The sequence below is a fragment of the Fusarium oxysporum genome, chromosome 7 (assembly GCF_000149955.1).
Source record: "Fusarium oxysporum f. sp. lycopersici 4287 chromosome 7, whole genome shotgun sequence".
In the NCBI taxonomy this organism is placed as follows: domain Eukaryota; kingdom Fungi; phylum Ascomycota; class Sordariomycetes; order Hypocreales; family Nectriaceae; genus Fusarium; species Fusarium oxysporum.
In genome coordinates this window covers 3,405,221-3,432,978 of record NC_030992.1, presented here as the reverse complement: position 1 = coordinate 3,432,978, position 27,758 = coordinate 3,405,221, and the positions used below count along the sequence as shown (strand labels likewise).

Here is a 27,758-nt window from a genome sequence, read left to right as displayed (position 1 = left end):
TATCAGTGCTGAGTGCAACTACAGTCTCGATACTTGTTACGAAACAATAGGAAACGAATAGAGACGGTTATATCATAGATACTCCATAATAATTTGTTTCAATTTTTTCCATCATGATAAGAGTGGATTTGACGTTGGATATTTTTGGTGATGTTGATTTTGATGCCCCATTTCTATGCCAACTACGTCATGGCCTGACCAAACTGTATTATTTGGGTGCATTTGCGCTCGCTAGCATGCGACCTCATGCCTAAACCAAACCAAACCGACCACCTTCAAGCTTAACCCAACTCAATCAATACATGCAACTACTATAACTCGCGTACATCAATTTAGCGGGCCCCCTTACATCGGACGTCACATTCATATCAAATCATGTCCTCTAAATGGACCTTCAAGGCCCAACCTGGCATCTTTGTTGAACTCGCTGACATTGCCCATGAATATCCTGGAGAAAAAGTCACGACGCAACCAAACCTAGGCCTCATCCCAGATCAAAAATATCCTTCGGATGATCCAGATGCCCCAGATCAAAGGGACTGGGCTCGTCTCGCGGCATATGTGAGATGGCTCAATGAGAATAGCTCCGACAATGTCTCATACAAAGTCTTGTACCTCACACGACATGGCCTTGGGGTACACAATAAGATGCACGCCCAAGTAGGCTCCGAAGCGTGGAATGTGTGTATTATCATTTAAGTCAATATTAATTCATTTACTAACATGAGCAGACAAGAGTGTCATTCCAAAATGGGGATGGTAAAGAAACCTGGTTTGACGCCTTTCTCACCGAAGTCGGTGAAAAGCAAGCTCAAGATCTCAACTCCTTCTGGACCGATCTTATCGAAAAGCAAGGCGCAACACAGCCCAGAATCTTTTACACAAGTCCTCTAGCGAGGTGTCTTCAAACAACTGACATCGTCTTCTCGCCACTCATGGCCTCACAATCACCGCCTCAGCAACCTATCGTCAAAGAACTCCTCAGAGAGCGCATCACTCGCCACACCTGCGACTACAGGAGGGATCGCACCTGGATAGCCGAAAACTACCCCGGCTATAAGATCGAAGATGGGTTTGAGGAGGAGGACCAGTTTACCAACAGAGTTGAGCCAGAGACTGACGAGGAGCATATTGTAAGGAAACAGAGGGCTTTGGAGGATATCTTCAATGAGACGACGAAAGACGACGACTTTATATCGTTGACGGTTCATTCGTACGCGATTCGAGCGATTCAGGCTGCCGTGGGAAGTGGTGTTTGTCGGACACGTGAAGGGACAAGTATCGCGATACTTGTCAGGGGCGAGAAGGACGGAGAGGTAGACGGTCCAGAGCTGGACATGAATGACTATGTGTCAGCGGATCCTGAGGGCGTGAGCTCATTGAGAAGATTCTCCATGTGATGGATGTCGAAAACAGATGGAGTAGATACATGATATACCGTTAGATCAAAGACATAATGTAGCGACGATGCGTTGTTATCTTCCTATCAAATTGGCTATACTTCTTTGACATTCAAGATCATCATGTTTAAAGCCTGGATACCTTAGGTACCTTTAGTACTTACCTATAGAGTGGGTGCTCTCTTGAATGACGTTCTACCTTACTTCTATTGCCATATTTCAAAGGTCGGATAACTCAGAGTAACTTATCTTATCGGTAGAGACTTGAAAGCGCCTACCTATTTGATTCAGATCCCAGGTATCAAACTGATGGAAAGAGGTATCAGTTATTAAAGACAGACCTAAGGTACCTTAGGTAAGGTAAGTACGTACTCAGACTTTTTCTTTTACTTCTTTTGGCAGGCGTGATCTGCACCCGAAGGCTTTCCTTAATGGCCTTCGTTTGTCCTTGCAATCCATCAACACCATTATTCTTCTTACATATTACATCTTACATCTTCAGCCTTACACAGAAAGCAGGCAAAATGCCGTTAAATAATTATGGAGTTTGAAATGGCAAGCTCAAGGCCACAAGTGTAAACAAGGACGACCTCCTCTCAAATCACTTCTACCTGCATTTCGATTTCGATGTCGATAACAACAACCAGCCCCAAGAATACCGCGCTTGCATCAATTACCGCACATTCAGTTAGGAAATTGTTCGGCTTGTATATTGGCTTCAGCAAGGTTTCTCTCTTGTTGTGAGTCAAATCAGTCAAGACGTTCCACAAGGCTGGACCGAGATGGCATCGCCCGTGACACTGCTCGTGACACCGGGTCACCGCCCAGCCAGGCTCGATTATCTTCGAGGATGCATCGAATATATTCCGAGTGGAGAGGAAAGTTGTTCACCTGAAAATATCACCGATTATCTGGAGCCCTTCTTCGAAAACGCGATTGAGAAGGGGGCAACGGCCTACATATTCGGGAAATTCCGTCGAGGCCTCAAAAAGATAAACCAGATTCACATGAATCAAGGTAGTGTCGGGCAGTTTAAAAAGAAAAACGCTATTGGGCAAGACGGGGGAGTTCTACTCGAATTCTCAGATGGTCACTAGGAGGCCTTATTCATCGCCTTCCATGAACAAGGCTCTCAAACGGATACAGACGGTCGGTCGATCGGTCCAAATCTCGGCAGCCAAGCCGAATATTGCGAAGAAAACCCAGTTACAGGAACAGGTGCAAGAGTCCGAAGAGTCACTGATACCAAATACCCACCTGTCGGTATCACCGCCCTGCTCTATCCAGATTACAGTTACGAGGCCTTTTATCCCCACGGCGAACCAGTGTGTCATCTCACCATTTGCAACATAACAAAAGACGCAGTGGTGGATCTCACAGGGTGGGAAATATCCCTCAGCGGGTCGGCGGAAGTCCACACCATCCAAGATGTACAGTTTTCGCCAGTTGGGGGCCGATCCAGCTTGAGAGTTTCACCTAAATGGTTTCCAGGTCCTGGGGGCACCATATATCTGCGAAACCGGGAGAACATAGTAGTTGACAAGGTCAGCTATTACCAAGAGTTGGTGCAAAAGTCAGGAAGACTTCTCTACTTTGGGCAGACTCATGAATGGACTGTTTGGTAAGTGAGGACAATGCCCTCAATCTTCCCGATCAGCAAGCTTACAAAGGTTTAAACGTCTCATTCTTCACGGAGATTATTAGCAAAAGAGCTCGGCTGGCCAGAAAGCCCGAAGTCAAAGAATTAAAAATTAAAAGGGCCACGCGAATGGCATTAGCTGCTATGATGAAGTCCTGTCTCCCTTGCGCTGTCTCATGAACCCAAAACGCCAGTCTTCGACTCACTATTTATGCGTAACAACATACTGTCGCCGAGTGGCCATTATTAGAAGATGTGCTGTCGAGCCACGTTTACCACCACTTGAATGTGCTGGTCCATGTCTTCCAAGGACCACGCCTGGAGGGAATCTTGTTCTCAGGGACAGAGATCTCGTAACCATCGTCGACATCCTTGGAGACACTCTTGGAGGTCCACGAGTTATCATCGGTCTGGAGCCACTTGTTGAATCGGCCCTTGTCCTTGTGGCGGTAGGACTCGACGGGTTGAGGGAGGACCTTTGTGCACTCGGTAAGGTCGTTGATGTTGTTAACACCTAGAAGACTGAGACGGACATAGGCACGGGCATAGTCCTAGATCTGGTTAATAAAACGTTCTTAATATGTTTGGGGCTGGCGAAACTTACCACGTTCCAAGCGGCCTGACCAGTGCTGCCGCTGGCAAAGGCCTCAAAAGCAGGCTGAGTGAGTGGATGGTTGGCGAGAGCCACATCACTAGGGAACTTGTAGACACGCTTGGGGGCATTCTGATCAATGGTTTGCTGGTAGAAGAGAATATCCCAGACACCAGGAGTGCTGTCCTGAGGGTCACCATCACGATCAATGTTGGTGTGATGCTGCTGAGAGGTTGTGTGCGCGCCGATAAGGGCAACAAGGTCATCGGGGCCAATTGTCTTGTCCTTGAAGAGGTTAATCAGAGTGAGAGCATCAGAGTCAACGCGAGGCAGAAGACCGCCGAGGTTGGCTTTCGTGCTATCCTTGCGTCCAACGAAAGAGCGAACACGGGGACCGAGAGGGCAGGTAACGGCAGCAATGTTGGAGCCCATTTGGATCAGATCAGCCATGGTGACCTGAGTGAAACCATACTGAGTGTGGTACTTGTTGTAGATGGTCTGGTAGTACTCGCCAATCTGCTGAAGACCCATGTTCTCGCCACGGGTGAGCTCGTTGGAGAGAATGATGGAGCCATCAGCACCACCGCCTTGGGAAGCGGTCTTGAGAGACCAGGTACCGGCATCGTGGAAGCCAATGCGTACAGCATATCGAGCCCATCGCGTGCAACGGCCTGCCTCACCCCTGAACTTGTCCTCGAGTTCGTTGGAGATGTACTGCCAAACACAGCAGGTATCACGCTTGCAACGTTGAGAGTTCATGGAAGGGCAGCCAAAATAGCGCTCGCGGCTGGTGGGGTTGCCGTTGCCTTGAAGGATCTTCTTGATGTCTCTGCCGACTGAAGTGAGTGACTTGTCACTGATGGTGACAAGGTCGCCAATGAGGGAGTGGGCATCAAAGCTGTCTCCGGACCAGCCATTGCCGTTACCATTGCCACTGCCACTGCCACTACCTCCGCTGCTCTGGCCGGGCCAGGAGCTTGAACCGCCACTGTTGGTCTGTCCAGGCCAAGAACTGGAACCATCTCCATTGCCATTGCTTTGTCCAGGCCAAGAGCTAGAGCTTCCTCCATTATTCTGACCAGGCCACGAGCTTGAACCGCCGCCGTTGCCTTGTCCTGGCCACTTGTTTCCACCCCATCCACTGCCCCAGCTACGAGCAGCAATTCGTTCGATCTCCTTGATGGTCTCTCCCATGCCAGGGTGAGCAGCAGCCTCTGGGATAGGCGCAGCAGCCAGAGCAGCTGCAATAAGGACGGTAAACTTCATAGCTGCGATGAAAGATAGTTTGATAGTAGTGAGAAATATTATTGAGTGAATCAAGTTTGTATAAAAGAGTGAATAGTGCTTCTAGCGAGTGTATTAGAAGCAGATTAAGAACGAGTGTATAATGAAAAGAATGACGGGAGAAAAGAACGTAGAGTGATGGTGGCTCACCTCTTACAGAACTCAGCAGACAGGAGAGGAGCTCATGTATATATATGCCAGAGGCCTCTGCAGTCTCCAATGCCTCTATCAAGTCGTTTTGACCAGACGCCGAGAACTCTCGGCACGACAATTCCAGGCCCCTGGTCTCTCCATAGAGCTTTCTTTCTAGCTCTGTGACTATGAAGGGCTCGATCAAGAAACAAACCCAACAAAAGACGCTTAAATAAACCCTGCAGTTCATCAACGGGACGGCATGTGTCTAGAACTCCTCAATATGGGGTCCCCTGTAGATATGACCGTCAGTGCGTAGTAATTGCTCACACACCACTCGACGTTGTAATCTCTTCCCGGTGAGTAGCTGACCTGTTTCTTTTCTCTGTTTCTAATTAGAGAAAAGATCTTTCCAGCTTCAGTAGTATCGATGCCACTGTCGCATGTGGATCCTCGGTTGCGTGGAGAGCGTTGAGGCGTTGATGCATGACGCCTCGTCCCATTAAACAACGGTCTAAAGTTTCACGTCGGCTGAACCACTTGCGTTTTTGCGAGACTATCGGAAACCGGATGGGCCAAATCTCTTGGTAGCGGGTTTAGGACGGATAAGCCCGAGATTGTATGTCACCAGATGGGCTTGATAGTGTAATGCCACGTTCATCTGTCAGATGCAGAGAACGTTGACCATTGTGACGAGAGCTTTACACCAAAGTCTCAAGTTATTGTTCTCTCACCGTTGAATCCAACGTTTGGCTCGTGAATGTACGATTCGTAGCTTGCAGTAGTTCCAGGGGTACATGCAGCTGCGTGTAAGATGATACGCCTGTTTGTATCCACATGCATGTCGATCACCAACAAACAAACAAGCTCTGCCTCCTTTTGGTGGTTACCCGAGTGAGCACAGCACAACCACAAGATCAAGCTGGAGAAGCTTTCAGCTGAGAATCACATTGTTCCCATTGGACATCCAAGGTTAACCGAGACAAGTATTGCCTGCTAGGCAAAGGCAAGCGCCTGGCGCCAAGTCTCGAATTGCGGTGGATCGAACGAACATGATGGAAATTATCCTTGTTCAGGTGGATACGAACAAATCCGATGAAGCGGCGCGATCAGCCGAGAATCTGCCTGGACCGAACGGGAGAACTTCTCTATCTCTTGGCAGTTTCGAAATATTCGAGAAAGTGGTAGCGAGTCTCGATTGATTGAAAAGCAATATGGGTGATTGAAAGTTGACTTGTTGATGTAGGAGGACGATGAACTGTCTTGAAATTGTTAGGTCAGCCACCATCACATGACTCAACAGCACATGGCTTATATTTTATTATGCTTAATTGACAAGACTATTTACTCTATTAATTAATAGTAAGACAAAGGTTATTCTGAATCTAAACAATACTGTCGTTAAACAATTACGCTTCACAAAATTCAGGCTTCACTCACCACTACTAACAAACTCATCACCCAAACTAACAAGACGCAGTAAAAAGGATATGTCCAATCAAGATGCTGTGAAAAGTATTAGTAGTTCGGAAATTTACCCCTGGCGCTAAAACGCAGTTGTGGCATCCAAACCAAACGAGCTCTTCCTTTGTTGGAATAGTTCATCCACCGTAGATAAACGGTGAGTTGAGCTGTGCCATGGCATGGAGAGCTGAAGAATTCAACCTTGCAGCGGAATCTGAAACAAATAGATCCATGTTACATCTCCAGATGCAACTCTTGTAGCAAACCGATCATATATCACTTGCCTTATCCGGGCCTTTCGTCCACCGCTTGTCAAATATAGATCCCGTATCTGATGCTGGATGGAGGCTATATCATCGCCAACGTTGCATGTGGTCGGGGATGTTGAACATGCTGATCAAGGTCAATTTTATGGCCAAGAAGGAATGTGCATCTCTTGATTAAGTTAACGACTTACTTATAATAAATTAAGGTAGGCTATAGCGTACAAGGACAATAAGACCGTACTACTTCGAGGTTTGTTGCGACAACGCTTCACGTCCGCGCGCTGGAACCTATCCCTAATGCCAACTAGGGGGCGCAAAAATACGATCTTGATTTTTATGTCTTCTTAGATGTCAGTCTCGTTTAAAAGATTCTATCAGCAGGTATATTCTGAAGCCTCGGTTTAGGAATTTGAGTGTGCATGCCAGACGCAGGGTAGGCAGTCGTAACTCCTTACCCTGTAGCAAACGACTTCAGCGAGCCCCTAAGGGAACGGGCTTGGAGAACTATTGACACTTGCGTTTGGAAGCGGCATTGGAAACGTTTACGCAGTAGCGATCAGGCTTCTGTAGGCCAATCGCTTCAATCTAACACAAATATCGGGCAGTCTGGAATCACGCTAGTCTTCAATGTTACGGGAGAGCTTCCTGACAACGTTTTTGCCGGAGCCCTATAGTTTAACAGAAATTACAGATATTATGACTTCACATTTGCAAGGACAATCGTTCAAAACCAAGACAAATAGCATTGTTGAGAATATAGTCGAGCAGCTCGACCTACTCAGGATATACATTAAACGCCAATGATCCTGGACGCCTGCCATCCCTACCTAATCCAGTTTTCCAGCGCCCTCGACCCCCTTATGCACATCTCACATTATCCTAGGGCCAGCAAGTACTCACTTGGAAGGCCCTCACTCTGTAGGCGGGGAGCCTGTGTACAATATCCCGCTCAAGCTAGAAGAAAGAGAAAAAAGAAGAATACAAAAAATCCTGGCGTCGGGCCCGGCGAGATGTAACTTAGCCAGTCAGAAGTGACTATGGAGAATAGTGAAAATGGAAAAAAAAAAAAAAAGAAGAGCTCGTTGGCAAAAGATGTCCAAAGGAGGTGGAACTGTGACAAGACGCCTGTCTGGCGTTATCGTAGAGGCATTCAGTCGTGCATCAACGTTGCAACTAGACAGGCCGTGGTTCTGCGGCGTTCTGTTGTTCGCTTGCTCACTCAAGATCGTCGCGAGATGCCTGCATCATCATGAAAAGCTTGCGTGAATCCATCATCGTTCAGAATGGTACGGTCGTTTGACATCATTCATGGGTAAACGTTGAGTGAAGGCTAATCAGGGGAGTGCTCAGTAGGCATCCTCGTCTGTCCATTCACTGCCTGAAATGATGCGGTTACCATCTTGGTCAATCATCACTGGCCCATTATATGATGCTGTAGGGGGTATGCCGCGTATGCGCTTGGATTGGCTACTCGTGGGTCGGCCTGGCTCAGGTGAGAACCGCTTATTGCGAGTCGCCCTTAACTTGGCGTAGTAGGCATCTGAAACATCAAGCTCAGGTTCGCTATTATCGTCGTATGTCTCCCAGTTTTCAGATCCAGAGATGTTGGTTGATGCCATTGAGTTGCCAGAGATCTGTCTTGGCGGGGCCATCGGACGATAGCCTTGTGAGCGGATGGTGGAATATGGGTCATGGAAGCTCTCTTCGCTATAGTATTGAGAGTTGTTGCTTGGGTGACTGCTGAACTGGGAATTGTTGCTGGGATGGCTGCTATACTGAGAATTGTTGGAGTTGGATCGTGCTGTTCGAGGGCGATCATCATATACATCCTCAGGCTCAACATGGCGAACAATGCTGGAATTGAGGCCCATGGACTTATAGGGATTCATAGGAGCTTCAAGATCGCCCCGAGCCATCAAGTCACGCATCTTCGGAGGAGGTGCCCGCATCAAAGGGGGACCAGGTCGGAAGGTATCAGCTCGCGACTCAGCACGAGGCCGTTCGGGAGAGTTGTTCCCGTGCTTCATGTTTGATAGCGGAACTCGAGCAGGAATTCGCGATGGACTTCTTGCGGGGCTTCCAGGTATACTAGAAATGGAGCCCGTAGCTTGGTGTCCAGGTCGCTTGGGAGGCATGCCAGCTGTAGGGGTTTTGGTCATGGATCGAGGAGGAGCAGACTTGGTGGCAGCTCGGTTTGGTACAGACTTGGGTGGTTTGATGGTTGAGGGAGGTGGACCAGCTGGTGTCTTAGAACGGGGCGGCAGTGCGCCCTTCTTTGGTCCATCAGAAGCCTCAATCTCATCCAAGTAACTCTCACCATACACGAGGAAAGGTCGTCCATATTCGTCTTCCCATTTGGAAAGTATCTTGCGTAGATCGGCAGTGATCTTAGGGAGTTCTTTGGCGATACGCTTTCGCATCTTTTCCTCGCGGAGCAGTTTGCCAGGATCTCGCTTCTCACCCTTCTGACCGCGTGCCATGAGCCGCGATGCGTCCTGACTGGAGGCAGCGAGATCATCGCGCTCCTGGATCAAACTCTTGTGTCTATCGATGAGTGCCAATGTGGGTGCCCGCTGTTCCTTGAGAGCTTCCAGGCGGGCAATTTCACGCTCATGGGCCTCCAGAAGAGCGTCACTGTAGACATCGGAAAAGGCAGGGGTGAATTCAAGCATCTCATCCTCGCAAAAGTATAGCGCATCCCAGAGTTCTTGAAGCTTGATGCGGGAATCTTCGACGAAAAGGTGGAGGTTTTGACGCTTGAGCTCATTCAATCGCGCGAGCTCGTCCTCAAACTCATTGATCTGTCGCACACCGCAGCCACGGTTCGCGTTAAGGAATGGCTTGGTCTCGCTCTCATCAACACCAAGCTTGATCCATAAAGCTTCGACGGAAGATCTGAGCTCCTTGAGCTTCTTCTCGCGGTTCTTCTTCTCATCTGAGAGTCTGTCGCGCTTAGAGCGGAGTCGGTTGATGTCTTCCTCATGCAGACCAAGTTGCTCAGGAGCATCGCGATAGTACTTGACGATGGCGCCATCTTGTTGCGCTTGGGGAATGCCAAGCTCAGCCCACAGGCCAATGGTCTGGTCGGCAAGGGCTTGAACAGTAGCGATGCGACGAGAATACTCCTCATAAACTCGTGTGAACTCATTGTCAAGCTTGTCAACGTAGGTGGAAGAAAGGTCAAAGTTGGGAGGGATGGACTGATTAGGCCCTGTGGGCGGTAAGGGGATTTGGACAAATGTGGGCTCCAGGTGAGAGGAATAGGATTCAAGGGCCACGACGAGTTCTAGGTGATGTTAGTGAGTGAAAGACAAAGGTTGTAGCTGCGAACGCACTCTTAACTTGCTCGAAGCGCTCCTTATGGAGGCGACTGATTTGTATATGCTTCTCCTTCAGTTGTTGGAGGCATTGTGTCAGAGGATATGTGATGGTCAAGTCGTCGTCGTCTTCGTAGTCGCGGCGACGTTTTGAATCGTCCAACGATGCCTCCATTTGGTGAATCATGGTAATGATCTTCTTTGCCTCGTCGACCATCTCCTTCTTTTCTGAATTGACTAGTCGCACTTGGCTATTGAGTGCTTCAGACAATGCTGAGAACAACTGCTCAAGTTAGTGAGCTGCGATATACTTTGCGACCAAGTAAACATACCTCAGATTCTCGAGCTTCGCGCTCATGATCAGGGACACCGATCTCATCAAAGAGACCGTGCAGCTGGGCAATACTATTATTAACCTGCTGCGCGAGGTAACTTGTGTCCACCATTTTGCTTGGTATCGCGACTTTCGCCGTTAAGGGGATAACGTGATCGGTATCGATGCTATATACAAGCAATGGGGTGAACAAAGGTGCTTGCGAATAAACGTATGTAACGAATATTTAAAATGCGTGCAGCGTGATTCGTAGTCTCGGTTTTATTGGGTTGTGTGCAATCGTGTGTGTCCAGTTGGTGTTTACTTTCTCTCACGTGTGGTCATCGAGCAGTGAAGTCGTCGAGGCGGGAATAGCATCCTATGCGCAAAGCGAAGTTGGAGGTTTGCGAAAATTGAGTGCAAATGCCATGCACCGCAAAAGCGGATTCGTGATGAAGGATTTACGAGTTGGAGAAAAAAAAAAGAGAGACTTGAAAGCGGCTGAGACAAGAGAAAGTCCAAGGTCAAGTCAGATAGACAGAGGATCTAGCGACATAACATGAAAGTATTCACGGCGGCATCTGGCGCAATATGGTAAACGATGGGAAGCGGCGAGTTGCTACAGCAACCTCCCTTCCGGTACAGGGAATGTGTAATTGGCGGGCTATTTCGGGGCGCCCCAGTGTTTCAAGCAAGCTTACCCCGCTGAAGCTCGCTTTTGGCAGGGATGTTCCAGGGCTGTGAGGCCACTGAAAGCTTGGTAGAAGCGCGGGCTGATCACCTGTTGCTACTGAGCTCCAGCTGTCAGTGCCCGTGATTGGCCTGAAGTGGGAATCCCATCTAGCACCCTTGGCCCCTCTGATTTCCAGGGACGGGCAGCTTTTGGCCCGTCCACGATGCGAGAACCAGGAAAAAGATGGGATTTAATTGAGGACGGTTTCCACTGCTCCGCCTTGAGATCGAATGATCAAAGTCTTACGTGCAAACTTATTCTCGCTTAAACATCTCAACCAGCGGTCTAGCGGCACTTTATCACCTACTAGGCCTTGAGGAGTAATAAAGCTCCCTTCCTTGTATCCAGGTACTGTAAGTTCCTTGTTTTTACCCCATGGGTCCAATATCACACAAACATAAGGCCTTAGCAAGACAAGCACGAACCCGCAGTGGTCCGTATATCATCCTTACGCAAGTGTGTTCGGCGTCTTACTCCAACTCCTTGCATACAGTAGTTCAGTTGAGTTGACATGCATGTGCAGAAGCGATATCTAGTTCACAGGATAAGCGAATCAAGACTCCGCAAGCAGCAGAAAAAACAAGACGAGACGGCCATGGATGTTCGTGTCACAAGAAAAGTAAGAAAGTTGAGCCGCAAGCAGAGTTTTCTTGCCATGGTCGTAACGGGGTAAGAAAAACAAAAAAAAAGTCAATCTTCACATAAAGCAGCTACCCGGGTTACCTGTTACCATCCATTTCGCCATGGATTGGTCTTCTAAGAAATCATGGTTTTCGTAAACAATCGTTTCAAAATTCAGCCTACGATTGGCGAAGAGCACCTGCAGCTGCAGCCATAGTCGATGTTTGTAACAGGCTTATGTACCTCGAATCCTTTCTAACGTTATTTCTCACCACTACCACTCACTCCGCATGTAAACAAAGAAGCATAACAGCGGGTTCCCTGGCATTGCCATAGCTACCCCTCAAGTCCCATCCTCTGCAGCACATCACACACATCGCCGAGGCCCCATGAACCCTACCGTAATCGATCTCCGAGGTTTAATTGATTAGGTTGTTTATCATTTATCGTGAGGCCCAAGCTCCCCATGACATCTGCCATTGTCTTCCCACTCCTCCCAGCTCTTGACGTATTAGCTGGTGCGTGCTCGAAGCCAACGCTCGAGGCTGTCTCTTGTAATCAAACCGTCCGTATCATTGAGTCGCCTATTCCTCCCTTCATAAAAACTCTTGCCATTACCCACGGTAGCTGTTCGCTAAGTTAGCTTTTCGCACCATCTGGTGAAACAGGCTAGTCTATCAGTTGCTAAAGTGCTTCTGCGTCATTCTCACGAGTCCACATCTTGAGCGGAGTGTGTCCAGATCGTGGTCGATCGATTTAATCCCTGCATTTCACTGTCGCTCGCTCCGAATTTGTACCGTAAATGGGAAGTTCAGCTCGCCCAGGGAAAGACGCGATGCCTTCACTGGATCCTGTCCACATTTGTTTGTCGATCTTTGGCAAGACCTGAGAACAACCTTGATATCTACCGGGTATCGAAAATCTATTAAAGCACCCATCCTGTGCCCAATGCTCCAATGCTCCGATGTCAAGTTTTCCATATGACAATGAACAGGCAGCACAAACACAAACAAGAAAACCCCCATATACGTTGTAGAAAAGGCAAACAGACATGTCCAAGAAGCTCCAATCAGTTGCTGGAGATCCCATAGTCATCAATGCAGCAAATAGCATACCGTGGTGGCCATTGGTGGCCCGAAAAATGCTCTTAAGAGTCAGCGGCCTTTTTCAAGACGCCCTTCGCATTTGAAATTCCTGAAGTGGATGTTGAGACCAAAGACAATACGTGACGTTCCATTGCCATATCGTCGAGCTCATTTCGTTGTCGCTGCATTGCGTGATACTCATTACACTTTGTGTCACTGTAATCATTGGGCGATGTTCCGAAATCGATGGCCCGGAGTCCCTCGTGTCGCGATCTTTCTTCCATCGTAAATCGATAAAAACGACATCCGGATCATTAAAATGGCCGTCGGAATCTGGTTCTCTTGGTGCTATCACAGCGTCCTTGGCTTAGATGCTCTGTGATCATATCGCACTCCAGGATGGCATGCCGTTGTCTTCTATGCCAGCCTTCAAGCCATTGTCATTCATCTCCATAATTCCATACATATCCCACGATAGGTAGTTCTGCAAATCGCTGAGATCTACTGCCTGGTGGTCCATGTGTGAAGTCGTAGCTCCTGGGGGTGTCCGTTGAGATACTGGCTGCTCGTGCTGTAGTTTGGATCGTGCGGGCGTTATTTCGGGCTGACTGCTCGCCCCTGAGACTGATCCAGCTCCCCTTTTGCTCGCAGTTGGACTACCGCTTTCCACCTTATTCCAAGCATCGCGGTCTATCGGTTTCATATCACTGCTTTGGCCTTGCGCAAGTCGTGCGAGGCCAAGAGCTCCCATGGCCTCGTCAGGACTGCTGGTGACGGGGCTTCCAGTCAAAATCGGTGACCTAGAAAGTACTTGTTAGTATTGAACTGATTTGAGTGTTTTGGTTGCGTACCTTTCCTCGTCACCATGTAGAGGACGGTCGCTCATATGCTCATCCTGGGCAAAAGTCTTGCGAATCTTAGCTAGCCATCTTTCAGTCGTCGTTGCCTAGTACCATAGTTAGCAAAACCCACGACAAATATTACACTTCAAATTCCACATACCAGAGAATCGGCGAGTGGAAACAGAGCCGCCATTGTCCGTAGGATCTTGCTGTTGCTTTCCACAGCATTGATGGCATCCACAACAATCGTCTCTGCATCAGGTCTACTCAAGTCAAGCAGCCTTGCAATGTAGTACAACATCACACGGCTACTATCATAGGCAAAGCAGGGGAGGAGACTATCAGCAAGATATCGTGCACCATGTTGCACCGCCTCGGCCAAGATAGTTGAGATCTGCTTCGCATGATAAAAGCAATCGGCTTGCAAAGATTGCAGGAACTCTTGCTGATTTGGTGGGAAGTAGAAAGGCTTGATCAGCTTGAAAAGGTCAGGCATAGATATCCTGTAAAGATCTAGAAGATTATGGTGGTATGTGCAATGGAGTAAGACAAGTGATCCGAGCTGATCGGATTCGAGGCGTGCGTAAATGGTATCAGTGGAGTATGAGATGAACTCGGGAAGATGTCGTCCCCACGATCGCAAATCCGCATCAAGAGCTGCAAAGTCGGACTCAGGAAGCCATGGAGGTGGGCTCGTATTCAGATGCTTTACGTATCTGTATTCAGTTAGATGTCGGTGCCCGTCCAAGAAGCATTCCGGGTTTCAAACGAACCTGACTACCCGTTTCCATAGGGTGACAATTCGGATGTAGTAAGCCATGATACCCATGTTGGAAGCCGGCCTTCGTGGAACAATCGCAGGAGGGAGGAATTGCAGAACGTGTCCTACGCCGAGCGTCTCTGTTACACAAGGGATCCGAAGTCTGAAGTTACGTTCGTTACATGGCAACTGGATTTTAATATCGGCTTCACGCAGTAGTGTTAATTGATCAACGCCACTACCCGTCCAGGCATCTAGGATGTAGCAGGCCCACATGAGTCTACGACGACTCTCCTTCTCAACGGCTGGTGGAGAGGACTCGTTGGCCTCTGCGCAGAGGATGTCGGGTGAGAACTCGACGTTGAGCTGTAGTGCGTGAGCCATTCGGACTGCGAGACCACTCAGCATCAGGGCTTGGGTGTATTCGCCTAGTCTAAAATGAAAGTCGTAAAGTAATATGCATGTCTTAATAAACATGTTAGCCATTTGTAAGCCCGAGCATTAGGTTGAGAATTACCATGAGCCTTTGGACTGAAATCTTGCCAAAGTTGGTGAGAACCAGCATTTCAGCCTTTTGTGCCCAGCTGTTACCCGCAGCTCGGATTAGGCTCGCTTTCGCATCTTGGTCCTCCAAATTGATGGATAGAGCATAGAATCTGGATAATTAGTGCCATGTTCACATAGTTCAGATTGAGGGACATACTTGGCTCCTTGCGCGCAAATAATGTGTAGTAGTGCCTTTTCGTCATCAGACTCGAAGCCCTTATCTAACAGACGAGCAAATGATGGTCTATGTACAAAAGCAAAGCATCGAAGAGGATGAATGTTGGCAAAATAATGGTCGACTACGGTACGGATGTTGTTCCCAGATGGGAGATCTGGTGATATAAGCCTAGGAGGGATAAGTAAGCTGGATTGACCCGGATCTTCGGGAATGAAGCATCGACTCACCATGAATGAATAGACAACTCGGTATCATCGGAAAAGTCTATGGGCGGATTAATGCTGCTGGTATCTCTGGTGCTTGACCGATGAGACGTTGCGACATCGTTCTCCCGCGACTGGATGAGACTGTGTGACCTCAGGCTCTCCCCAGCGATGGAGGAAGCATCCAAGGAGGACTCTAAATCTTCTTCAGTCGAGCCCGAAGTTGGTGCCTTGCTGAGGTTGCGCGCCCAGCGAGGAGCCGAGCCTCCGTCATATTGACATTCGAGATTACGGGCGCTACATCGTGAACATCTCGGGCGGTCGCCGTCGCATTTAGTCTTTGATACGCGACAACTGGTACATGATCGATAAGTCCTGATCTTCCTCAGGGACACAGGAACTGATCCACGCCGACTGCCAGACTTTGAGCCGTCATCGTCAACACACTCGAGTTGGAGACGTTCACAATTGCGACAGCCGTTGGGCCGACCGTCGCATTTGACCTGCGGTTTATCGCATGTGAGTTGAATGACTCTCTTATCAGACACTGAAAAAAAAAATACGTCACTTACCTTTCTCGCGCGACAGACTCGACAGCCCATGCTGCTGCTTCGGTTGGCGCTGGCAAGACTCTCACTATCAGCAAGACTCCGTGAGGTCTTGTGTCCAAGAACCAAGTTGAGATCTTCCATGGTCGTCGCTGTAGATTTCCCTTCTGCAGGTAGTTCCCCTGCCCTGCTCATGGCGAGCTGGCGAGCAGCCGATGGCGTGCGAGGGCCCTTTGCTATCAGAGGCTGGGCTGGGCTAGCAGGTGCTCTACAGCGACAGCAGGTGGATTGACGCCACAGTAAATCTTCGGGGAGATTGATTTAGGCGTCCTGTTAGAGCCTAGTTTGCGGTCAAGCTTGCGCTATGTGGGTTAAGTACCCCTTGTAACTGCTGTCAGCCATATCACGACATTGGCCTCGAGGATGGCGATGGGCCTTGGTTCGCTGAGCTGAGTGAGAGCATCCCACGCCTGTGAACGGGGACTTCGGATGTCGGAAATCCTTGGCTGCTGCCACTTCCCTTGTAATTAAATACGTAAAAGCGCCCGCTCAATTCTCTCGAGTTAGGACCTCCTCATGATTCCTATAGTTGACCCCCACTCTCGTCAGATCTACACCATCGTCTCTTGGTATGATGCCAACCACCATCAACTTATTGTCTCACGGAGAATATTGAGCAGAAACTCAAACTCCGCCTTGCGCCATTGAACCGTTGCAACTTTCCCCGCAGCAGCTGTGATAGTGATTTAACGCTGTGACACTTTGAGCCTCTCACAATTGAGCCATAGTGTGCGAGTCTACTACTTGATGACGAAAATCGTCAATAAAAGCTCACTTCAATTTGGTGCGACAACTCATCCTTCACATGAATATTCCCGTAGCTCTTCAGTATGTCTATGATTCCGTGAGCCGAATTGTAGATTCCCAAGAAAAAGTTCGTTTCGGCCGCTGGACGTTGGAAACAAATTCGAAATATTGAACCCTACCAGGATGAAGCAGTTTACCATCGCGATCCTCCCCGGATCAACACCCACTTTCCGACCATGATAGTGCCTTTCGCTGGTACGACGCATAGACTTAAATATATGGTAAATCGAGTGTTTAAGTCGTCGATTTTGTACCTAAAGTTTTCCCCCATATATCATTCAGACAGCCATCCAAACATCAAATGGGGCCAAATCTGCATATGATACCGGATAAGGAATCCGATTCCCTGTGCCGTGGGTGAACAGCCATGCTTTTATTCCAACATCCAAGACAATAGTCTCTTTTGGTCTTGTTTGGATTCACTCAGGTGTGACTTTGTGATAAACCGTATTAGATTCCGATTCCCAACATACTTGGAAGCATAAACCCTTTCTATGTGACGACGATTTGAATAACCTTAAGCTTCTCGGATACTAGGTAGTGTCGAATTATCGGGCATCTAGCAGCGACGATCCGATCATGCGCATTGCCGGCTAATCGACGTTTCGGTGTTGCTACAGGGTAGCTGGCTTGCTCGAGTATATCGACGATATGGCTCTCTCATGATGAAAGACTCCATCAACTGACATTCGGAACTTCTCAAGATAATAAAAATAAAAAGTAAGTAAGGCAACATGTTGATTGGCGGAAACCGAATGTTCGCAACAACTGTACGTGAAGGAACAAGACAATCAAACCCTGTTCCCATGGAAGATCTACGATAGATCCCAATGCCCGATGTCGCTTGCGCTTACGTGCCTGAACTCTTTGATTCTATACAGAGACATATGCTCAAGTTCTAGTTGCAACGATCGTGCTTGTCGGCTAATCCTATTATCATCATAGGGACTGTCAAAAGCACGGCAATGTAGAGCGCTGCTCAACGATAGCTACCTAGGCATGGCCAATATCTTCTGGTAATTTCATCCCAACCTAGTCATACCTCAAACAAACGAAAGAAAAAAAAAAAAAAAAAAAATAGAATTATGAGTCAAGTTCTCCAACTTGGGTAGTTGATGCTCGTCACTTTGTTATATCGGACGCCTCTTATCTTTTTATCTTTCCCCTTATGACTCAATGCCGCCCAATTGCAGCCCTCCAAAAGACCCCTCCACCCCTCCCCCACCAACATCTCTTGATAACTTTCCATCTTCAAAAATAACCCCACCACGAGCTTCAACATCGAATACAGCTAAGAGATTCTCTAAATTGCTGAAAAACGACATAAGAAATACCGAACGAAGCCGATTAACGATCTTACACCAATTGACATCATGTCCGACCCTGTCGCTGAGGTCACCGAGGGCACTGTCAAGCTCGTGCTTGACGAGGTGACGGGAGAGCAGGTCACGCGCAACGAGCTGAAGAAGCGCACTCAAAAGCGAGCCAAGAAGGCTGCTGCCCAGGCCTCGCGAGAGGAGAAAGCGAAGAACCAGGAGGCTAACCCTAAGCCTGCTGCGCCTAAGCCTAAGGTCCAGGAACCTACCCAGCTCGACCCCGATGCTATGTTCAAGCAGGGCTTCCTCGCCGACGTTTACAAGGAGCGACCTGTGAAGCCTGTAGTTACTCGATTCCCTCCTGAGCCGAACGGATATCTTCATTTGGGTCACGCTAAGGCTATTGCCATTGACTTTGGCTTTGCTCGCTATCATGGTGGCAAGACGGTAAGCTTGGGAGCGGGCTGTTGTGATTCATAGTGCTAATATGTGGTAGATTCTTCGGTATGATACTGTCTGACAAGTGCTTTGTCCCTAGCTAACAAGAAAAGATTCGACGACACGAACCCCGACGAAGAGGAGGAAGTTTACTTTGAATGGATCCTTAAGATTATCAGATGGCTTGGTGGGCATCCTGGATCCGTGATCCTGAAACCGACTGATTCTAACCTCATATTAATACAGGCTTTGAGCCCAGTGCCATCACCCACTCAAGCGACAACTTCCAGAAGCTCTTCGATCTTGCCAAGGAGCTCATCAAGAAGGAGAAGGCCTACGTCTGCCATTGTAATGAGGCCGAGATTAAGCTCCAGCGCGGTGGAAAGGAAGGAAAGGAGGGTCCCCGTTATCGATGCAAGCATGCCGAACAGGATGTCGAGACAAATCTCCAGAAGTTCCAGGACATGCATGATGGAAAATACGAGCCTCAGACCGCTTTCCTCCGCATGAAGCAGGACATCACAAGCGGAAACCCCCAGATGTGGGATCTTGCAGCCTACAGAATACCCAAGAAGCAGAAGCCTCACCACCGAGCTCCCGAGTGGAAGATCTTCCCTACCTACGATTTCACACACTGCCTTTGCGATAGCTTCGAGGGTATTACTCACAGTCTGTGCACAACCGAGTTCATTCTGTCTCGTGAAAGTTACGAGTGGTTGAACAAGTCTCTCGAGGTTTACGAGCCTATGCAGCGAGAGTTTGGTACGAGTTCCCCATTGCGTTGAGTTTCCATGAAATGCTAACAGACAACAGGGCCGACTTAATGTTAGTGGAAACCATTATGAGCAAGCGAGCTCTCAAGAAGCTGGGTCGAGGGTGGAATTGTTCGTGGGCTGGGACGACCCTCGACTGTACACACTGATGCTATCAAGCGCCGAGGTATTCCTCCTGGTGCTCTTTTGGCCTTCATCAACGAGCTTGGTGTTACCACAGCCAAGACAATCATCCAGATTGCTCGATTCGAGCAGACCGTTCGCCGATACCTCGAGAACACAGTACCAAGACTCATGCTTGTCCTGGATCCTGTCCCCATCGTCATTGAGGATTTGGAAGAGACCCAGGAGCTCGAGGTTCCCTACTCACCCAAGGACCCCAAGTTCGGTACACACAAGGTCCGCCTAACCAAGACCGTTTACATTGACCGCTCCGATTTCCGAGAGGAGGACATCAAGGGCTACTTCCGACTTGCCCCTGGAAAGACTGTTGGTCTTCTCAACGCTCCTCACCCTATCAAGGCCACTTCATTCGAGAAGGACGAGTCAGGCAAAGTTACCAGCATTAAGGCCGTGTTCGACAAGGAGAGCAAGCCCAAGACTTACATCCAGTGGGTGCCTGAGGGCTCCATCAAGCTAGAAGCCCGAGTGCATAGCGCTCTGTTCAAGTCTGACGATCCCACAGCCGCTGAGGGCGGCTTCTTGAACGATGTCAACCCCAACAGCGAGGTTGTTTATCCCGAGGCCCTGGTTGAGGAGGGCTTCAAGGAGGTGCGCGAGAGAGCTCCCTGGCCTGTCACCGCTGGTGAGACGAGCGAGGCTAGTGGCCCCGAGAGTGTTCGATTCCAGGCCATGCGTGTTGCCTATTTTGTGAGTATTTATTATCCTGGACAACAATCTATAACTAACAATTCTGCAGGCTATGGACTCGGATAGCACAGATGACAAGATCGTGCTCAATCGCATTGTTTCACTGAAGGAGGATCGCGAGAAGAACTAGAAAAAGGTGCCATAAATAAAGAATAAGAAAGCAAGGAGTCCACTTTAGATGACTGACACTTGGTATCTGCTCTGCTTTGCGACTGAGATACAGTGGAGTTGTGGCTTGAAACAATATGTAACAGAAATGTATTCATGACGACGCCGAAAGTTATGCTTGATGGGGGAGTGTAGACGAGAGTGGTAGTAAGGTGCGAGAGATACCTAAACCTATAGCTATAGCCGAAGATGATTTGTATTCTATATGGACAATGCATTGTGCTTGAGCTCAACGCTACTTGTCACAACTAGGCCGTCTCTATTAGAATAATTGACCGTGATATGATGCATGTGAGGTTGATTGATAGCCAGATCTGTAAGCCGAAGTCATTTCATTACACGGCCGCTGCCGGTCGAACTGAAAAGCTGAGTTTAAAGTGCATCATGCTACCAATCTTTTTTGGCATGATGGTGCTCTAATTGATCTGTCGATGTCCAATACATATGGCTTTGTATCTACCAAAGCGGCGTTATGCAACCTATAGTGTTGAATCAAGAAGGGTAGCACTGGGTTCCCCATGTCCTGTAATGCTGCACCGTAAAAACTACAAACTCATCCTCAAAAGTCTCTCAATGATGACTATCTGTGAATGTGCAAGTCTAAAATAGCATTGAAATACTTATCTCGAAGAGGAATCCATGGGGTTTTAATGTTGATTCGGACTGACTTGTGGCTGCAAACGGGTAATGGCATCCGCACCTTGCAGGGCTGAGATCGTAGATTCGGGTATTTCCCCTGATTGAGCATAGGGAATGATTGAAACAATGTCAGGATCAGCACTGGGAGATGAGATGCCCAAGAATTGCTCAGCATTATATCCGGGGCTCTAGCAATGGACGGGACAGGTAACAAGAAGTGAGTCTTTGTCGTCAGAACACAACAACTTGAAGAGTTGACTCGAAAACAAGATGAGAGGGTCGTTTATACTCAGTTCTGAGCTAGCTGCAGAAAAGATGTCAGGCTAATTGCCACATATAGCGCTGTGATGATCGATTGATTGAGGCAGAAGGATTTCCTTGCTTGTCATTTATCTTGGTGACGATATTTGGGGGCCAGAAATATCATCCTTGCAACTGATGCACATCCTCCTCAACACCAAGCCACGAACTGGCCCCTGAGAAATACCCGTCTTTAGAATTAATCTAGAACTTCAGCTCAAGAGATAGTTAGATTTTGAAGGAGTAGCTTTACCCACAAAACTCAAGACATGAGAGTGTCATGTTTGACCAAGGCTCAAGTTACACAGCCCTATTGAGAGGTCGAGACTTGGCTTCTGACTAGCATATTTTGGGTATAGATGGGCTACATACCCAATTCAGTTTGATGGCGCCAATAAGCGCTTATGGTTAATTTCTTAGCTCCTCAGCCGTTCACACTTGTAATGAGCTAAGGCCGTTGGCCAAGGCTGGCTGTGTTTCGAGAGATGGGCTGACTTTGAATGATTGGCTCTTTTATGTGCTAGATATGGTGGCAGGGCTGATTCCTAGTCGATTCGAAAGGCAATCCTTCATAAGGGTTGTCGTCCAATTTCTTGAGTTCTCTCGCTACCTCCCTGTCTTCCTCTCTTACACCCTCCGGTCTTGGCTTCTGTTCAATTCTCCGTATATCGACTTCAGAAATGGGCTCCTCGATGAGATGGTTAGCTGTGGCTGCTCTTGTATCTTTCTCTCTTGACAAGACGAGTGCTCTTGAGTTTGATCTACCACCCTCAGCACCGGAACCTACTTCGCCGGCAAGACTTCGTGCTGTCCGTCATGTATATGCACGCGCAGACGCAACTACTGAGACTCTCAGCATCACTGTCGCCCCGGACAACACTTGTGGTTTCTACACACCAAACACATCTTTCTTCTTCACATGTACTGGCGGTGTGAAGTGTATGTACGAGAATGACAAGTACAACGTTGCGTTTTGTGGTGAGAGGGACTTCAAGACGGCTTGTATGAACAGTGTCGATGCCTTGAACCCGGATAAGTGTGATGTGGACTGTAGACGGAACACAAACATTCAGAAATGGTGAGTCAAGTCCGAGTTTCACAATTGAGGCATTTGCTGATCTAATTGAACAGTACTGCCGACACAAAGACGGAGTGTTACACCATCTACTTCCCCAACAACATCGAGAAGTACCCTTGCCATACGCAATCAGGCTTCAGCAGCATGAACTTCCCTGACGGTGTAAGCGACTTCGAACAATCAACACTAGGCGTAGACGTCTTCCCAGCTCTGGCCACCACCGAAGCATCAAGCACAGAAGAATCCACTACCAAAGCCTCATCAAAGTCAACAACCGCAGCATCGACCACAACAGTCACAGGCGCACCCCAAAACGACGACGGTGAAGAAAACAAAGACAACGGTGGAAGCAGTACACCCGTAGGCGCTATTGCTGGCGGTGTCGTTGGAGGCGTCGCCATTCTCGTTGCCGTGGGCCTCATCATCTTCTTCATCCGTCGACGAGACAACAAGAAGAAAGCAGCAGCTCAGCCATTAATGTCAGACCAAGCACACACGCAGCCACAAATGCCGTATGGAATGGCCCCTCAACAACAACACATGCATCCTTACCAGGAATGGCACACTGGATCACCGCCTCCTCAGGGCTGGCAACACAGTCCTTCACCTCCCATCCCAGGAGCTCCAGTGCTGGTTGAAGCTCCCGATTCAAATACTGCTCAGATTCATGAGATGGGCGATGGAACCGTCAAGTATAAATAAGCATACGAAAAAGGGAGGGTATTGTTCTGGATTGGTGGAAAGCGATAGAAGGCGTTTTAAGTGCTTACTTGTATCGTCCTGTGTTGGACTAGCTCATATTAATGGCTGCGACTAGTTTCACTTCTCAACTCTTGTGTGTGTTAAGCTCGTGACTTCGTTTGATGGACATGCCTTGTTCGGATCAGATAAAAGCATAATTTGAAAGGAGGGTAGTGGATGGGTGGTCTAGATCTCTGAATGAAGATCTCCCGGCCTAGATGCTGGTTCAGTGGTGATGTTGCATGGTCAAGATGAAGACTGCTGAGGAAGCAGGAAGACTCAGGACCTTTATCCTAAGTCATAAAAAGATTTAGGTAAACTCAAAACTGGCTTAGAAGGCCTTAGATAGTCTTTTTCATCAACTAGGGTAAGGGTCCTGAGTTTTGCTACCTTCCCTGGGACTCTAAGTAATAGACATTGCTGTATGTGAGGGGAAACTGGACTTAGGTAATAGCTGTGTTGGAAACAAGATGAACTTGTTCTACGACAGGGCAGACGCAGAACGAGGAGCTGACTCCTGCAAATTATTCTTCGATAGCAGATAGAAGAAGAAGCCAGATCAGGAAGTTGAATAGAAATAGCGGAATTAGTTAGAATTGGCCGCAGATAATCAAGTAAGCGAGGTAATTGTCGTAGAGTTACGATTACGAATCTCAGCGACTCAATGACATGCAGCTATCCCGTCTCCTTGGTAACCCCGTGATCTGGGTCTTGTGCTGCCAAAAATAGCCAGGGGTTTTGTCCTGCCAGCGCTGTCGACCGTTTATGTCGGCTAAGCCAGTAGAGGCTCTAGCGCCCTTGAGTGGCCCGAGACCTCTGTGCTACAAGTGGAACATCCCGCTAAAGGTCCCTGGAATTCGCGGCTGCTCTCAATGAACTCTACTGAGGTTCCGTTGCAGCCGTGGGCGAGACGTGAGACGTTGACGTGAACCCTGCAGTCTCAAGTCTCAAACCCCGACTCAAAACTTTCAACTCGTGATCTATACAACATCTTATCCGATCTAATATCTCGCCTTTTCCTCATCAATCAACAACCTCAAATCTTCAGTATATCTTATATATCCGACCCCTGATTACGACCCCTATTGAACAAAACCTTGGATGACCTCATAACGCATTCCTTCAACATTCAATGTCAATGCCGCCGTGACGGTGATGACTCCCGTCGCTGCCCATACGACGGGCTCTTCCGATGCTGCCGCTGCCCTCAGGGGCGCAACACTCGCCTTCAACAAGACCAAACCCGCCCCTCCACCTCCCCAGAAGGACAATGGCGCCTTAACTGCTGCGACATCAGCCGGACGTCCTCGAAGCCCTACCAAGAACCTCGGCGCGCAGAGCACAGGCGGAAGCACAATCGACAACGAACAATATGGACAAAATGGGGGATCAATAGCGGCGAGGCTGAGACAGCTGGGCCATAGTCCGGGCCAGCTTCATCCGAGTGCAGCTAGGGGAGGCACAGATCCCAAGAGCGCAAGCTTCATAGCTGCCACGCTGGCAGCAAGTCGAAGTGCTAGTCCGAGCCCTAAGGCGCGAACACCACGGAGGAGGACGAGTGTTGAAGGTTTGTCAAGCAGTGGTGATATTGTTGACTCAGGGCCTATTGCGCCTACAGGATCACTTATCTCAATGTTTGAGCAAAGCCGCGCGGGTGACCCCGTGAAACGAAGCTCTCCCAAACGAATCCCAGCCAAAGTGCCTAAAGAACCGGTCGATGGCATCTCAGAAGAGGGGATAACGCAACAACAGGAGAGACCTTCACTGGAAACCAAACCGAAACCTAAGCCCAAGCCAAAGCCAAAACCGTTGACACCGGAGCCTCGGACACCCATCAAACCAGCTCCGGAGGTATTGTCACCTAAGCCAGCGCTTCCTCCCAAGCCAGTTCTGAGCCCCAATCCTGCTCTGAGTCCGAACCCAGCTTTGAGTCCAAAGTCATTTATGAGACCAAAGACACCACCTCAGATTATTACTCGTCATGCAACCAACCCTATGCCGACGCCATCGCCGGATCCTCAGAAGCGCAATCCCAAACCTAGGGAACAACCAAAACAGCGACCCCCGACACCACCGCAGCCTAGAGGGACAAGCAAACCAAAGGCCGAGTCTAAGAGCGTCTTACATGGAAAGTCCCCAACTATCACACAAAAACGCTCCGCTCCCCCACTCGAACCTCGACTGTCTCGTCCAAGGACAACTCCGCCTACTCCTACAGAAGCACGGCCGACATCGGCACTGACAGTATCTTCGGACGATACCTTCGTGTCTGCATCATCTGTTCAGTCGCCTGTAAGAGAATCTCCTCCGGTGATGCCTGTAAAGAGGCATTTCACGGGTAGTGTTCCGCCATCACCGACTCGAGATTTTCGACGCAGCCAGTTTCAAAGCTCATCAGCCACAAGCCTCCCACTCGAGTCTCTCACGAGCGCCATCGTGGCTGGTTCGCTTGCGTCTGCTCGTCTTACACCACACAATACGGGAGGCAGTCTAGCACCCCCATTACCTCGAAGGCAAAAATCACCTCGCATGATGCAGACTTTACGGCAGCCGCCCAAGCCTCTAGAAGAGGACACAGATCGACACAAAAAGAAGGGTTTGAAGCTTCATAAAGGAAAGCACGCGCACCACGAAGGTTCGCGAAAGAAGTGGAGAGAAGAAGTAACACCACGAGAGCGGAAACGATATGAAGCAGTTTGGGCCTCAAATCGTGGCTTGTTCCTTGACTTGCCCAACGCACCTCTCGATGCAATGAACGGAGACCCCTCAGAGTATGTTCTCAACACAGTTGTTCGAGAAATTTGGAAGCGGTCCCGTCTACCAGCAGATGAGCTGGCCGAGGTATGGGACTTGGTTGACCGTAAGGGACGAGGCGTTCTGGGACGTGCAGAGTTTGTTGTTGGCATGTGGTTGATTGACCAACGCCTTCGTGGACGCAAGATCCCAGCCAAAGTGAGTGACAGTGTCTGGGGCAGCGCCAATGGTATACAGACCAAGAAACCCGGACACAAGCATTAGGGAGGTTAATTCAAATTTGTCCTTTTTCTATAGAGTGATACCCTATTTAAACTACTTGCCTATTGCCTATATAAACAATTGTTCATGTCCCTGCTATCTAATATTGATGAATAAGTGAGTTACATCGCTGATACAAAGAAAGAAGCACAGAAGAGTATAGGATAGGCATCAGGATTTATATACTAAAATATTTTCATAAGCAAGGTCTATGTTCTAATATGCAAAATGTGCTAAGAAGATATAAACAGTTCATTTGCAGACCAGGGAAATTTGACTTGTCTACACAAGACGATCCCCATCCAGTCTCCATATTCAACACCACCACGTCAAGGTTTTATCCCCTGACATAGTTCATCAAACTCTAACAACTCATGATGAGCTAGCATACTCCTTGCTAGTCTTGTCACCAAAAGTGACGGTGACATTGTACTCGCTGATGGTAGGGCTTCCAGAAGCACCATAGATGCTGAGAAGAGCAGCGGTGACGAGGCCCTTGCCCTTGGTAGCGCCCTCGGGGATGGTGAGCTTCTTCTTCAGAGGCTCAACCTTGTTAGACTCCTCTGTTTGTTGTATTAGCAACTAGATCAAGAGAAATAGAGGGTAGGTTAGGACTGGGAAACATACTCTTTCCGAGGGCGAAGGAATTGGCGACTTGGCCGATGGTGCCGGGGTATTGAGACTCAGGAGCATAGCCAAAGACGATGGAGGAGTCGAAGACGCTTTGGATGTAGTTCTCACGAACGATGATGGCCTCGAAGGGCTCACCGACTGCGATCTCCTTGGGGACCTTGATACCGGTGATGCGGGCCTCAGCGAGAGCGAGGAGAGCGGCGGAAGCGGCGGCGATAGAGAAGCGCATGTTGATGGTTGTGAAGTTATCTAGGAGTATAGATTGGTTGTTTTCAGGATGGGGTTGAGTTGAGTATAGGAGAGCAGAAAGGATTCAGTTGAAGAGTCGGTGATCCCTTTATATACATATACAACTCTCAACTCTAATATCATATTATTCATGCATGTCCAACGTGAATGGATACAAACAACGAAAACCCTTGCATATCCACCCCCAAGATCTATTTACAGCTCATAGACATGGCATCCGTCATAGGTCGCCCCAATTTCCAATGCCGATCGCTACCAATCCAACGTCAAAACATGGTCCTCAGCTCGGTAATTCAACAAGTTGGATACTTCCCCGGATCTGTCGGGGAGCAGATCTGACCACTTGTCACAAAAACTGATGCATTCTTTGTGGCTGCGCCAGAATCTTCTTTGGCGTTGACCGTTGAATTCCAAGGCAACGTTGCTGCACTGTATCTGAAACTTGAGGCTAGCACAGGCCGATACGAGCTTGATCGACGTTGTGCATGCTATATTCTCCGCCCAATGGGGGCTGTACGTGGACAAATTGTGAGTGTTGAACAGGAATTAGGGATTATGAGTTGATCGAAGCTTCTATAAGCCAATCTAGTTACCGCTTCCATCTTGCGTTATGTCAGCTCACGATGACGCACTATCTGTTTATGCCCAGACTACAGTGCGGATGTAAGTGCCGGTTCAAAGATATTACAGGGGGAATTACTGGCGAAACAAGGACCAAAGTGCCACTTTTTATATAATATCCTAGACA

At 48.6% G+C, this 27,758-nt stretch overlaps 10 protein-coding genes across 11 annotated transcripts; 6 read left to right on the top strand and 4 right to left on the bottom strand.

The window, feature by feature from the left end:
* Nucleotides 1–249: 249 nt before the first annotated feature.
* FOXG_10497 (uncharacterized protein) lies at nucleotides 250–1,515 on the top strand. Its single transcript, XM_018389854.1, has 2 exons — nucleotides 250–681; nucleotides 732–1,515. The coding sequence occupies exons 1-2, from the start codon at nucleotides 376–378 to the stop codon at nucleotides 1,398–1,400; spliced, it is 975 nt and encodes a 324-aa protein (XP_018248197.1). The 5' UTR covers nucleotides 250–375; the 3' UTR covers nucleotides 1,401–1,515.
* Nucleotides 1,516–2,486: 971 nt separating this feature from the next.
* On the top strand, nucleotides 2,487–3,611 carry FOXG_10496 (uncharacterized protein; the record flags this gene model as incomplete). Its single annotated transcript, XM_018389853.1, has 2 exons — nucleotides 2,487–2,635; nucleotides 2,695–3,611. 2 exons carry the CDS (start codon nucleotides 2,487–2,489, stop codon nucleotides 3,023–3,025), a joined length of 480 nt encoding a protein of 159 aa, XP_018248196.1. The 3' UTR covers nucleotides 3,026–3,611.
* Nucleotides 2,978–6,287, bottom strand: FOXG_10495 (uncharacterized protein). Of its 2 annotated transcripts, XM_018389852.1 has the most exons (3): nucleotides 5,066–6,287; nucleotides 3,644–4,978; nucleotides 3,113–3,590 (listed from the first exon to the last, which is right to left on the bottom strand). In XM_018389852.1, the coding sequence occupies exons 2-3, from the start codon at nucleotides 4,895–4,897 to the stop codon at nucleotides 3,312–3,314; spliced, it is 1,533 nt and encodes a 510-aa protein (XP_018248195.1). In that variant the 5' UTR covers nucleotides 4,898–4,978; nucleotides 5,066–6,287; the 3' UTR covers nucleotides 3,113–3,311. The 2 variants fall into 2 exon arrangements, with proteins under 2 accessions (XP_018248194.1, XP_018248195.1); XM_018389851.1 differs by having other exon boundaries at nucleotides 2,978–3,590; nucleotides 3,644–6,287.
* Nucleotides 6,288–7,500: 1,213 nt separating this feature from the next.
* On the bottom strand, nucleotides 7,501–10,980 carry FOXG_10494 (uncharacterized protein). The gene is made up of 3 exons (XM_018389850.1): nucleotides 10,427–10,980; nucleotides 10,113–10,377; nucleotides 7,501–10,063 (listed from the first exon to the last, which is right to left on the bottom strand). The coding sequence occupies exons 1-3, from the start codon at nucleotides 10,538–10,540 to the stop codon at nucleotides 8,124–8,126; spliced, it is 2,319 nt and encodes a 772-aa protein (XP_018248193.1). The 5' UTR covers nucleotides 10,541–10,980; the 3' UTR covers nucleotides 7,501–8,123.
* Nucleotides 10,981–11,835: 855 nt separating this feature from the next.
* FOXG_20311 (uncharacterized protein) lies at nucleotides 11,836–16,401 on the bottom strand. Its single transcript, XM_018400580.1, has 8 exons — nucleotides 15,948–16,401; nucleotides 15,400–15,878; nucleotides 15,152–15,340; nucleotides 14,966–15,104; nucleotides 14,462–14,913; nucleotides 13,849–14,404; nucleotides 13,698–13,792; nucleotides 11,836–13,646 (listed from the first exon to the last, which is right to left on the bottom strand). Exons 1-8 carry the CDS (start codon nucleotides 16,116–16,118, stop codon nucleotides 13,229–13,231), a joined length of 2,499 nt encoding a protein of 832 aa, XP_018248192.1. The 5' UTR covers nucleotides 16,119–16,401; the 3' UTR covers nucleotides 11,836–13,228.
* A 1,762-nt stretch (nucleotides 16,402–18,163) lies between these two features.
* Nucleotides 18,164–20,317, top strand: FOXG_10491 (glutaminyl-tRNA synthetase; the record flags this gene model as incomplete). Its single annotated transcript, XM_018389849.1, has 6 exons — nucleotides 18,164–18,553; nucleotides 18,603–18,610; nucleotides 18,658–18,731; nucleotides 18,791–19,306; nucleotides 19,391–20,187; nucleotides 20,237–20,317. 6 exons carry the CDS (start codon nucleotides 18,164–18,166, stop codon nucleotides 20,315–20,317), a joined length of 1,866 nt encoding a protein of 621 aa, XP_018248191.1.
* A 1,466-nt stretch (nucleotides 20,318–21,783) lies between these two features.
* Nucleotides 21,784–23,546, top strand: FOXG_10490 (uncharacterized protein). Its single transcript, XM_018389848.1, has 2 exons — nucleotides 21,784–22,372; nucleotides 22,426–23,546. The coding sequence occupies exons 1-2, from the start codon at nucleotides 21,975–21,977 to the stop codon at nucleotides 23,072–23,074; spliced, it is 1,047 nt and encodes a 348-aa protein (XP_018248190.1). The 5' UTR covers nucleotides 21,784–21,974; the 3' UTR covers nucleotides 23,075–23,546.
* A 332-nt stretch (nucleotides 23,547–23,878) lies between these two features.
* FOXG_20310 (uncharacterized protein) lies at nucleotides 23,879–23,989 on the top strand (the record flags this gene model as incomplete). Its single annotated transcript, XM_018400579.1, has 1 exon — nucleotides 23,879–23,989. The coding sequence occupies one exon, from the start codon at nucleotides 23,879–23,881 to the stop codon at nucleotides 23,987–23,989; it is 111 nt and encodes a 36-aa protein (XP_018248189.1).
* A 279-nt stretch (nucleotides 23,990–24,268) lies between these two features.
* Nucleotides 24,269–26,131, top strand: FOXG_10489 (uncharacterized protein; the record flags this gene model as incomplete). Its single annotated transcript, XM_018389847.1, has 1 exon — nucleotides 24,269–26,131. The coding sequence occupies one exon, from the start codon at nucleotides 24,269–24,271 to the stop codon at nucleotides 26,129–26,131; it is 1,863 nt and encodes a 620-aa protein (XP_018248188.1).
* Nucleotides 26,132–26,286: 155 nt separating this feature from the next.
* On the bottom strand, nucleotides 26,287–27,597 carry FOXG_10488 (uncharacterized protein). The gene is made up of 2 exons (XM_018389846.1): nucleotides 26,756–27,597; nucleotides 26,287–26,691 (listed from the first exon to the last, which is right to left on the bottom strand). The coding sequence occupies exons 1-2, from the start codon at nucleotides 26,988–26,990 to the stop codon at nucleotides 26,501–26,503; spliced, it is 426 nt and encodes a 141-aa protein (XP_018248187.1). The 5' UTR covers nucleotides 26,991–27,597; the 3' UTR covers nucleotides 26,287–26,500.
* Between the last annotated feature and the right edge of the window lie 161 nt (nucleotides 27,598–27,758).